Raw genomic sequence first — 12,345 nt, forward strand, 5'->3', positions numbered from 1 at the left:
TCGTGTTAAACCATTATCGTGGATCTATCAATAGTAAAGGTCAAACTAAACGACAGGACACGAAACAACATGCATGTTTAGGAGCTCCATTTACCACCACAGGCTTTACATTTCCAGCTGATGCCAACATGTAATTCAATAACACCATGATGACAGTGGAATGCAGCATTACACACGATGGTCTAAGATCAAATAACTTCGGAGCTCATCAGGAGATACAAGTCGTGGATCCCAGTGTATTCCATTTCATCCTAGGCTGATTCGATTGGGAACTACACCTCCAGAATATAGCACAGGTGGATCAGAAGACGAGAGGAACGGCATCATCGCTGGTAGCTTCGTGCGAATCTGGCAAATCAGGCAGGTCTGCGCTGATGGAGAACCTTAGCCACCGCCGTTTCTCCACGTACACCAGGCATGGCTGCAGCACGAACCCGATGATCATTGCCATGATGCTTACTGCCATCACCTTGAAGGATGCGAGGGCCATCACCACCACGATCAGGAGAGCAGGAGGGATGATCATCAGGACAGCACCAATGGTGCCTAGAGGGATCTTGTAGGGCCGAGAGGTGTCTGGATGTGTCATCCTCAGCTTGATGAAGGCAATGAACTCTAGGATCATGCCGAAGCAGTAGAGGTAGTTCTCAGCGGCAACGATCTCCTGAAAGCTCATCCAGGACAGCAGGATCACACCAAAGGCCGAGAACAGGATGCCAATCAGTGGGGTTCCATAGCGAGATCTCTTGGCAAAGAATTCAGGGAGCATTCCGCGCTCGGCCATCCCAAGAAGCTGGTAAGAATCGCTGCTCATTTCCGTAAGGAAGTTGCCCATGTTGGACAATGCAGCAGCTCCTTGAATCCATGAGTGCAACCAGACACCACCGAGAATCCTTGCAATGTCTGAAAAATACCCATCTGACCAGTGCTCCCGAACAACTGGAATTGCTGCTGTACAAGTGATCAGAGGGTACAGGTATCCCCCCACCACTAGAACTAGAGCATAAGAAAGAGCTCTCGGGAGGGTCCTCTTTGGATTCTCGACTTCTCCAGCCAATGTACTGATTGAATCCCAGTAGTTGAGGTTCCAAAACAGTGTGTTCAGATACAATCCCCAATTCACACTCCCCAAGTCCATCTCAAGCCACCTTGAAGGTTCAATCCGGGGAATAGCTATCAATCCCATCACAAAGAATGGGAGGAGGGAGAACACCCCAAGAAAGACTGCCACCCAGCCAACTATGGTCAGACCTCTGTAGTTCATGTATGTAAGTGCAACTGTGAGGATAAGCACCGCCAAGGTCCTTGGTAGCCCACCTCCAAGAGCTGGAACACTGGACTTGACATAGTCAAGAAAGAGGACCGGATATAGAGCATTATCAATGACACCACTAAGCCACTTCGCCCAACCTTGTTGAAACCCCCAAAAGGGACCAAGAGCAGAAGAGACCCAGACAACATAACCACCATTCTCTGGGAACATAGTGCCCATCTCTGCAGTGATTAGAGCTTCTGGAATGCTCCATATGAGTGCAAACAGAAGAAAACCCGCAATTGCTAGCAGTGGCCCAGCAGCCTTGACACTGTCCTCAATCCCAAAGGGACCCCCAGAAACCTCATAGAATATGAGGAAGATGAGAGGGACCATGGAAACTTTGGGAATGCCATGGCCTCCCTTACGCTCCTCGCCCTCATTGACACTATTGTACTTGACAGCAACACGATCCCCCATTGGAAGACAGGCTGAATTTGCTCGTGTTATTGCTGTGTTCCTCAATTTCTGCAATGGCAAAGCCAGAAAATCAGTAATATGCAATGCATAAGGTTGTTGCTTGTTTCAACATGCAAGATGGACATAATGAACATAAGTAATAATATGGGGAAAAACCGATGCATTTCATTTCAGTATTAACATGCAAGTATTTTCTTCTTTATACATTATACAATACTTAGAAATATCAGGTTTTGAATGGTATGTTTACTGGGGACAATGGGGCACTAGTAATAGTGAGAGTGGAAGTCATAAGAAAATAAAATAAAATAAAAATTGGAGACCGCAGAAAAAATAAGCTCAGTCAGTAGAACAAAAACTGGTACTAAATTCCATCTAAGATAAACAGTGGTACTAAAATCCATATAAGATAAACAGTGATAAAAAATCCGTGTGAAATAATGTGGTTGATTTGGCCTAGTATTAACAGGCTTGATTTGAGATATCAGATTGTGTCAATCATATTTGGGCTCACTGTTTCATAGTTGAAGGGTGCTAGCAAATTCTATGCGTCCGGAAGGCCAAAGGTCAATCAAAACATCGAGTGCACGCTCAAGAAATTATGTTGTGATTCTGTTATGGGTTTCCATATCCAGAAACAAAAGCAGGCTGCAGTGTTAAAATTTGTGGTAAAGAGTGGAATGAAAAAGGGCAGTGACAAAAGGGAAGTTAGTATGCAATATCAAGTGACAGTGTCTTGAGAACTCAAGTAAAATGCTACGGGACTCTACATCATGGTAAATAAAATTTCATGTCCACTTAATAAGGATCATACCAATGCACTAATTATAAATCAGTAATAATTAGGGAAACCAAGAATCTCTACTATTCCATCATAAGTATAAGTAGAGCAATGAATGGCCAGGTTTACTTCACAACTTCCACATGGCACGGGGAATTTATATTGTGCTTACATCTCACTAGTACAAGTGTACAGCGTACCACACAACTTGGCAAACTGGTATGTGAAGAAACTTGGAGCAGAAGGCTTAATTTAGTTGGGATGGGATCAAGGCTGCTGACTTTGCAGCAATCATGGGGGGTAGAAGCGTGGAACCGCAACTGCTTCTCCTCATCGCAAGGTGGAATCCAGAAGGGAAGCTAAGCATTGAAGCAAGAAGAACTGCCGTATCTGCTAATCAGACTTGTGTGAGGAAATATATGCGGAAACGGCACGGAACGGATCAGGTGGCCGCCGGCGACCGGGTGGGTCGCGCTGGGATCGTAGCGAGCTCGATTGGGGGAGGAGGCGGCGCGGATCATCCAACGCAGCTCGATCGGGGTCGGATTCGAGGAGGCACGATCTGGAGCGGGAGCCGAGAAGCACCCGTCCGGATTGGAGCGCGGTTTCAGCAGCCAGCAGGTAAATCGCGCAGGAGACTAACCAACTCGCCTCCATCGAGGAAGCAACAAGGCGATCAGAACTGGGCATGGAACGGAGTGAGCACAACTCCTTAGAAGCAGAATCGGAGAGAGAGAGAGAGGGGGGGGAGGGGGGGGGGTGAGTAGGAGTATGGACGCGCTCACCATCTACCGGCGGGCGGCCCCGGGCCGCATGCTCGGAGTGCGGATCTCCGCGCGCCCCGTCTCCTCTCCGGCGGCGCGAGCGCGGGTGCGCGTCCTGTCCCGCGCCTCCCCCCTCCTCTCCCCTGGACGGACGCCGAGTTACTGGAGGTCTGTGTGTGAGAGAGAGAGCGACGGCGGCGAGGCGGGGGCGGAGGCGGAGGCCCGAAGAAGAAGGCAGCCAGCAGCAGCGGCAGAGGAGCAGGGCGCAGCAGATGGGGAAGGGAGTAGTATAGCCTGGCCCCACGAGTCAGATGGGATAGGAGACGCGACTTTTATTTTATTTTATTTGTTTTAGCGCGAAATGTTCGGGCACGCGACCCGCGTGCGCACGGCACGACCCGCGTCGGACTTGGGGATGCTGGCATGGCATGCTGCCGACCACGCGAAGGCGAAAGATTTACACGTCGTCTCCTGTGTCTCAGGCTGGTAATCTCCTTTTTTGGGGGGGATTGAGGTCTCTCAATCTGGTAACTTGGCCATTAGTAGAGGGTGAGTGTTGGGTTAGTGTTGGTCTGTTGGGGAAGTGAGACGCGACGCAGCGCAACCAAAAACAAATAAACGGTGCGGAATTTGCAAGCTGTGGGCTCCCAAATTTCATTCTCTTTTCTTTTTTTGGAAAAAAGCAGTAGGAGTAGGCACGAAACCTCTCTATCAGTGCCGTTATAGGCACAGCGCCCGGAGCAAGAATCTGTCGCACGTGGGGCGCGTGGGAGCGTGCATGGTCCGCGCACGAGCCACGTCACGCGAATTTTTTTTATTTTTATATATATGTTTTTCTATTTTGCAGAAATACATAGTTGGATGAAAAAATTGCAAAACTAGACTATCGTTGCCGACCCAACCGGCGGAAGGGCCTTACCGCCGGCCCAGACGGCGGTTGGGCCGTGGAAGGGCCGGCGACAAGGGGTACACTCCTCCGTGCTATACTTTCAAAAAAATATAACTAATTCATATCAATTTGGATGGAGATAAACTTTATATAAAACTTGTAGATCTCGACGAGATCTACAATTTTGTAGTTAAAACTTTTTTTATTTAATGTCATATTGGTGATTATTTGCTCAAATAATCGACGCAATTTTCAGATCTAAAATTCAATTTTTAGATTTGAAATTGGGCAGCATACTTTCAAAAAATGATAACTAATTCATATGAGCTCAGATAGAAATAAGCTTTATATGAAAATTGTAGTCCTCGACGAGATTTACAACTTTATAGTTCAAACTGTTTTCATTTAGAGCCATTTAGTTGCTGAATTAATCGACACAAGTTTCAGATCTCAAAATTGAATTTTAGATGTGAAACTTGTGTAGATTATTTGAGCACCAATATGACATTAAATGAAAAACATTTTAACTAAAAAGTTGTAGATCTCATCGAGATCTACAAGTTTTATATAAAGTTTATCTCTATCCAAGTTGATATGAATTAATTATGATTTTTTGAAAGTATGGTGCGGAGGGGTATACCCCTTGTCGCCGGCTGGGCCGGCGGAAGGCTTCCGCCGGCCCAGCCGGCCTTACCGCCGGCTGGGCCGGAGACAATAGCATAGTTTTGCAATTTTTTTGTTTGACTATATATTTCTGTGCTAAAATAAAACATGTAAAAATAAAAAATTCCACGTCACGCACCTGCTGTTCTATTTCTTGTTTCTGACTGAGGAGAGAGAATAGAGAGACTCAGACAGACAAACGGGGAGGCCCATCTCGTAATCATCGAAAAAGCCCAGTGCCAGAGAAGCCAATGGCCACAAAAGACTTTTTCAAAAAAAAAAACAAAGGGCCCTCTATGAGCTTCCCAGCGTTAGGATAGTTGTTTGTTGGTCGGGAAAGCCTAATGGGCCGTCTCGCTCACTCCACCGCAGTCCGCTCACTCAGGTACTCCTATCCAAATCCCCCTCAAAAAAAAAAAAAAACTCCTATCCAAATTGTTTCCCGTTGGCATTTTCAGACTTTCAGTAATCCGTTACTGCATGAGCAGTTAATTGCGTTAAGACAACAGTGAAGTAGTAGTATGGAGTATATGTTAATTATCGTTGTAAGCTGATCGCCTCATGCTTGCCTTATGTATATTACTATATGCTGCCTAACAAATACTCTCTCCGCTCTAAATCGTAGGTCGTTTTGACATTTTCAAGTTCATAGCTTCTATTATATTCTAGATATATAGTGAAAACTATAAATTTAAAAATATTAAAACGACCACCATTCAAATTCAGGATGGAGCAAGATATATACTTGCTTTTGTATGACTTGCACGTCTGCCCGTTTGCCCATGGTACCAAACATCCGCTGCCAGTACTCAGTAGCTGGAATCATTTAGTGGTTTGTTTTTGTTCGTTTCCTTATCCAAGGAACAATGATGTTTTGTTCTCGTTTTTGATGTAGTGTGGCAGTCTTTGCCTTTTGAGGAGCTGAGTGTGTTAAGTTTGCGAATGAAATGCTCTATCATCACCTCGTTGTACAGATGATAACGGATATTTGCATCCCGGTGGTATAGGTAATTTTGTAAAAGCCATGAAAATAATCTCGGGGCAATTTATAGGATTATTATAATGTCTACATTCCGTCTGCAATTCGACATTGTATAAGCCAGACTATATAATCTAAGATGTAAACGAAACAATAAAAATTGAGTCTATCCTACCAAAATCCATATAATGATCTTATATGGACCATTCCGTCCTAAATTCCACTAACTAAACATCTCATAAGTTCATTCAAATCCAACTCTATCTAGCGTGCTGTTTTTTAAGTCAAAATAGACATACGCTCACATAAATGCGCACACATTCACCTAAACCCTATCCCATTAGGCACTGCAATGGTTGAAGTAAATTGCTCTCTATAACACAGATCCAGCTCATCTATAGACAGCATAAAAGGCCATCCACCCAGCAATCTATCTATTGACATCAGTTTCAAAGCTTCATGGGACCCACATCCGGAAATATTTTATTGCCTTCCCTTTCCTCCTGTCTTCTCCTTTCCCTCTCTCCCAAAGCTTCGACCAGCCGCTGCCACCTCCCCGCGCCGTCCGCCATCTCCAGCGGCCGCGGAGCACAGGGTTCGCGAGGCTTGCGGCGGAGCCCCCGGCGAGTATTGGTCTTCACCCGAAGCCGTACCCCTGCCTACGTGCGTCGGAAGTCGCCTCATGGCCTCCACCCCACCTCCCCCGTCCGCGCGCGCCATATGTGGTGGTGGCCTCGCTCCGGCTCACTCGTGACGGGAGCCGCGGTCCGCCTCCCTCATCCGCCCGCGCCGTCTGCGGCAGCAGCCTCGCTCCGGCACCGCACGAGCTCGAACGGTGTGCAGCTCAGCGCGCGAGCGTGAGCTCCGGAGCACGCCGCCAGTAGGCTATCTCTGTGCGGTGCGGAGCTGGTGTTGGATTGGAGGGAGGGGGAGCAGCATGCCGCCCCCGATGGAGGCCGCCCGCGTCATCAACCATGCTCCGGCAGCCCGGTTCCGCGCCCTGGCCGCCTCACCGGTGTTGGCGGCCCCCTCCTCGCTGCCCATTCTCCCGATCGGCCGGGATGCCGACCTCTGCCCCAGCCGGTGAAGTGGTGGCCTATGGCGCTGACGCTGGCAAGCCAGCCCGAACAGCAGGTGGTGGCCGATCGACGCCCCAGGCGCCATCCTCCCCCTTGCCGGCGGCAGCGCCCGCCCGTCCTGCTCACCAGCCGATGGCCATGGCGACGATATTGAAAGGATGTGTGATGCCTAGGGGGTGAATAGGCTTGATCTGAACACCTGGAAATTCTTCGCAACATAATTAAATACGTCGAAACCTCCAACACTGTTCCGGAACTGTCGGCACTTCCGACAGGGTTGGAATTTCCGATAGATTAAAAAGTACTCTACGAAATTCAAATTTAAACAGGTTTTTGCAGAATCTATTTGAATCAAAAGTTCAGCAAAGATGTCTACAGACTACTATAGGTGAACTTTATAGGAGGAACTTCACGAGATAATAGATCGGTACAAAACATGCTCTAGGTCAACTAGAAATGAAGAAAACAATAAGCACACAAGATCTAGAATTTGTTTACCGAAATTCACTCCCACTAAGTAAACTACGTCTCTATTAAGGAGCTCATAAAGAGCCGGGTCCTCAATAACCCTTTACCTCTTCCAGTCAACCATAAAGGAGGAGTGAGTTACTTACTATGAATCTACTAATGATGGGGTGATACAAATGTTGCGCTTAAACTGGCGACACCTAACCATCTAGAAGCAAGCTTCAAGAGTAATAAATGTGAATCGAAGACCGAAGATACTTCAAGTGCTCTTGAGATGAACAAGCTTATCCTCACACTCAAAGGAGTCTCACACCTTGAATCTTCGTCTCACCCAAACCCTAGCTCAAATCTCTCAAGGATTAGTTCAAGAAGGGATTTGAAAAAGTGTAGTGAAGCTCTTGGAGGTGTTTTGTTCGTGGACAGTCAGCAACAACTGAAGGAGGGGGTGAAGGGGTATAAATACCCGACCCTCAAAAACTAGCCGTTACAGTGTTGTTATGCGACTGTTGGAACTTCCGACTCTATTCAAATAAGCATCGGAACTTCCGATCCTCACACAAAAAGTGAGAAAACAATACGTGCAAGTGTGGTGGGTAGTATTTCTCATGGGTGGTTAGCATCTCAAATAAGCATTTGACAACTTCAAGCCAGTCATCCATGTCCCCCTAATAGTACGGTGTTTCTATATTCAAATTCAAAAAATAGAAATCATAAAAAGATCTTCTTTTAATGCTCCAACACCGTTCTTCAAATAATTTGGGGGTCCTTCCTTGCACTTTTGCATCTCTTAAGATTTAACCTGTCAACCTCTTGATAAAATCATTAGTTCCTTAATTATGCATGTCATCAATACCAAAACTCACTTAGGAGGCCAATGCACTTTCAGATACCCTGGCGATTGAGGTAGAGAGAGAGAGGAAAAGGATGAGAATGGCGCTGGTGGGCCCACAAGTGTTGAATTGCGTGCTATAGAACGTCGCTGGCTTAAGCGTGAGCACATTCTCTCTTCTGCCTTCTCTCTCCTACGTGGAACCTTGTAGAGAGCCTAACGGCATCCATTGCGGGTGTCCTTAGCTCTAAAAGATTGAGCTGGGTGATCTTATAAGATCGATAAAGTCATTATATAAGTGCTTTAATTTATGGAATAATCGGAGGAGGGGTGGAAGGAAGAGGATTTTTTGTGGGGGCGTTGTGGAAAAAAGACAACGAAGCCTAAATCCTGTACCTTGAATCGTGATCCGACGGCTCTCCCGCCCATCCTTATCGTTTCTCCCTCGTCCCTTCCGCCGCTGGCCCAGCCGACGCGCGCCTCCCAAAGCTGCTGCTCCTCCGGGACCGGGAGCAATGCGAGGCTCCCGCGCGGCCCCGTGTGGGGCCGCTCCGGCGGCGTCCTTCGCCCGGAGCTCCAACTCCGGCTTCCACGCCATGATCTGGTACGAGCTGCTCAAATTTCACCCTCCCTTCTCCCCTCTCCCCACGGTTTCCCTCCGCTCAAAGCAAGAGATCTCATCTCGCAGGCCGGCGACGGCAAATAATCCGAATCGGATCATCCTCCCTTCCGTCCGAGCAGCTCACCGGCGGCCGTACCGCGCCGGAGGCAGGGCTACGGCAGGTGATTGATTGATTGATTGAATTGCCCGCGCACGCGGCAGGATCCATCACAATTCACACACAGCTACGCGGCCGCTTCCCTTGACGATCTCCTCCGTTTCCACTTCCCAGGGGTTTGCTGCGCGAGCCAGACGGTCGAGCTGCTGCCGGCCCTGTGCCCCGAGATCGTCGTCCGGGACGCGCGGCTCGAGGACTGCTGGGAGGTGGCCGACACCCACTGCGGCTCGTTCTTTCCCGGCTACAAGTTCCCACTGGACCTTGTCCTGCGGATCGACCGTTACATTGCGCTGCTATCTGGGTTCACAGTCCCGCCTGGGTGCATGAGGACTTGCCTTGTCGCGGTCAATTCTAATTCTGTAGATAATAGTTTCGACATCGAGTGTGGAGATCCTAGGGATGCCGGCTTTCAGAAGTACAGCCTCAGTAGAGGCTCCATAGCTGGCATCCTTACAATTGATACGGTTGCGGACTATCTTCCGAGAAGGGGATCCCTGAAGCAGAGAAGGTACATATTTAGTTACTGAAACATATCAATCAGATTTTCTCTATTCTATTTGTTCAGACTGTTGAGATAGAGGAATGAAAGCGCTATAATTTTTGCTGTAGGACTGACCTTGTCAATGCCATTACTTACTTTCACGATGCTTATCTATCATTGCTGGTTATATGCATTTGCCCCTTGTTTGACTTGCTCAAAGAAAATAATCCCTTGCCCATTTTGGCTTTTCTAACGTATACTTAGTACAATTAGCAAGTATGAAGTTTCAACATGACATAAGATGCATTGAATGTCAGAAAGCAATCATAACACTTCAATGCGCCCTTCCTGATCTGGAGGGCAGTAGAGTCTAGATAAGGAAATACGTGTAGCTCAATCTGTTCATGAAAGAGACCAACAATATGTGCTCTAGCCTTGAACTTAGTTTCATAGGGCAATTGAAGGCAGTAACTTAGACCACCTTCCGCTCTCGATACATATGGAAGGCCAGAAAACAACATTGATTATGACAAACTTACTTTCATAGGGCAACTGAAGGCAGTAACTAATTGCAAAATTTGGGAATGCTTAAATGCATCGTTAGATTTACCAGAAGATGGAGGGTCTTCTCAGCTTATATGCATTACACATGCCAACGGCGTAATAGTACTATTACTATAGCCTTTGTACTTGCATGCATCAAAGATAAAAGATGCTCTGTCAAACTATTTTTGAGACAATATGGAGGGATTTTCTGCTTTTGCTCTAACTAGAAAAATGCTGTTTTCTTTTACTAAACAGAAGTAATGTGTTTTTTTGTCTTGATATAATGGTTGAAGGCATTTTCTTGACCCACTGCAGGCAGTGATGACACTCCGTAGTAATTTATTTAAGACTGTTGCAATTTAATCTGCAAATTAAGTTCTACAAATGGTGCAGCTCCTTTTTCAAAATTGAACTAGAATCAAGATATAAATTGTTCTTGATTCTGATCTAACTATGAATGCAAACTGTCATTCTTAAGTGTTAATTTGTGTAGAAGTCATTAACTCGGTATTTGTTGAAGACCTCTCCATGGAACAAAAACCTAGCTTCATATCTCAACTGAAGCTGTGAAGCAGGAGCAGAAAACTCTCATGTAAAGTGCCTGTACTGTAGTCTTTAGTCCATATTGGAGTCTATTCAACACAATGGAAGTTCTAGTTATGTTGAAAATTGTTGTTTCTGTTCAATATTACGCTAATTAAATCCTAAGGCGCAACCAGTGCTGAAAGATCCCATAGAAGGTGGGTCTGGGGAAGGAATTTTTTTCCTCGAACACATGGGGAAGGGAATTGCTAGGCAGCCTTACCTTATTTTGCAAGGAGGCTGATTTGAATCTAGGGTCTCCAGGACAGAAGTGAAGACTCCGGAACAAGCCAGGCCCTTCACCCTAATTAAATCATATGAAATTTGCCCCTCCCTGCCTACTAGGTAGCATAACTCTAATCAGGTCTCTTTCAGATGTCATATCAATGTCAACACATTTACTTTGTACCTACAGGAGGAAGTATAACCTAGTTTCCTACATTAAATCTTGAGTGTATGAAATGCTCGGATGGACATATTTGTTTGCATTTTCTAGGAAGTTCGAGGGAATGGATCACTAAACACAATCACTTAGTCACTTCACGTTCTGAAACCACCTTTGCCAACTACTTTTGGCTTTGGTGTCATGGTGTGTAGTGAACGAGTCATATTTAGTTGGTTACAAATCAGCCCATGCGGTAACTTCAGTCTGAATGTGATTTCAAAAGATGTTCCATTATGCATTTCAATGATATTTCCTTTAAATGTGCAGACACAAGTATTTCCCCCCTTAAAAGCTACTCAATGTACATTCCAACTTGTGCAGAACAGGTATTGCATATATAGCAAACGTCGCTGTGCGAGAGGAGGAACGGCGTAAAGGAATCGCTAAAATGTTGGTCCAAGAAGCAGAGGCACGAGCGAGGAGTTGGGGATGCCGGTCCATGGCACTGCATTGCGATGTAAACAACACCGCCGCCCTACGCCTGTACGAAAACCAAGGCTTCAAACGCATCCGTGTACCAGAAGGGGCTAGATGGCCCGAACCCAAGATAGCTAAAGGAGTGCAATACAGCTTCATGATGAAGCTAGTGCCCAAGATTTGAGCTGTATAAATTCCAACCAGGAAAAGAAAAGAAAAAGGTTTAGGTTTGTAGATTCTGCACAGATGACAGATGCACCATTCACATGTACAGCAGTTGGTATATAGTTGAGGCTACTCTGTAAATGGTATATATCATCTACGTATTGTTTGAAAGTGGTGGGTGTGTTAGTAGGGGTGTCCAAACCAGTTTGGCCCAAACTGGCTGGAGTATGAACTAAAACATGTTCTGCTTCTGCTCATGATTAGTAAGAGGGATTGGATGGCCATATCAATTTGGGCATTGTGCTTTCTTATTGTTGTCCACACCATCCTTCCTCGGACAAAGATGGGCATATATTTGCTTTCATTTCTGCTTGATCTTAGGTTCTTATTTTCCCTGGCTGGCAGATTAAAACAGAGATATTAACAATCAACATAAATCCTGGCTGAAAGAAGGGACAGGATTACATTTCCAACCTCCCAGGCAATCTGATCTGGTCATCATACAGAGGAGTGATCATTGATTGGAATCTATTGAAGCTGCTTGATGATTGAACGCCATGCATGCTTTGATCAGTCAATTATAGGATGGGGACGCTGGCATCTAATTTGTGGTCTCTCAGAGCAGTCAGCACAGCAGTGATGAGAGAGATTCTATGCCCACTGTCATAGTGCCAGTAGCTAGCAGCAGCATATTTTGCAGCCACTTGGCTGAGCATATCCTAGTTCTGTTCTTCTCGTCTGCTTCT

At 46.3% G+C, this 12,345-nt stretch overlaps 2 protein-coding genes across 2 annotated transcripts; one reads left to right on the forward strand and one right to left on the reverse strand.

The window, feature by feature from the left end:
• On the reverse strand, positions 1-3,568 carry LOC101782869 (probable polyamine transporter At1g31830). Its single transcript, XM_004972702.3, has 2 exons — positions 3,299-3,568; positions 1-1,780 (listed from the first exon to the last, which is right to left on the reverse strand). Exons 1-2 carry the CDS (start codon positions 3,299-3,301, stop codon positions 302-304), a joined length of 1,482 nt encoding a protein of 493 aa, XP_004972759.1. The 5' UTR covers positions 3,302-3,568; the 3' UTR covers positions 1-301.
• Positions 3,569-8,634: 5,066 nt separating this feature from the next.
• On the forward strand, positions 8,635-11,906 carry LOC101783272. The gene is made up of 4 exons (XM_004972703.4): positions 8,635-8,788; positions 8,873-8,967; positions 9,078-9,471; positions 11,339-11,906. The coding sequence occupies exons 1-4, from the start codon at positions 8,700-8,702 to the stop codon at positions 11,616-11,618; spliced, it is 858 nt and encodes a 285-aa protein (XP_004972760.1). The 5' UTR covers positions 8,635-8,699; the 3' UTR covers positions 11,619-11,906.
• Positions 11,907-12,345: the final 439 nt, after the last annotated feature.

This window comes from Setaria italica, chromosome VI (genome assembly GCF_000263155.2).
Source record: "Setaria italica strain Yugu1 chromosome VI, Setaria_italica_v2.0, whole genome shotgun sequence".
NCBI lineage: Eukaryota > Viridiplantae > Streptophyta > Magnoliopsida > Poales > Poaceae > Setaria > Setaria italica.

Excerpts from the sequence above, each read along its gene's own strand:
- LOC101783272 (XM_004972703.4), top strand. The coding sequence starts at position 8,700 with ATGCGAGGCTCCCGCGCGGCCCCGTGTGGGGCCGCTCCGGCGGCGTCC. Across the intron at positions 8,968-9,077 it reads CGGAGGCAGGGCTACGGCAG|GGGTTTGCTGCGCGAGCCAG; the intron begins GTGATTGATTGA and ends TCCACTTCCCAG. Across the intron at positions 9,472-11,338 it reads GGATCCCTGAAGCAGAGAAG|AACAGGTATTGCATATATAG; the intron begins GTACATATTTAG and ends CAACTTGTGCAG.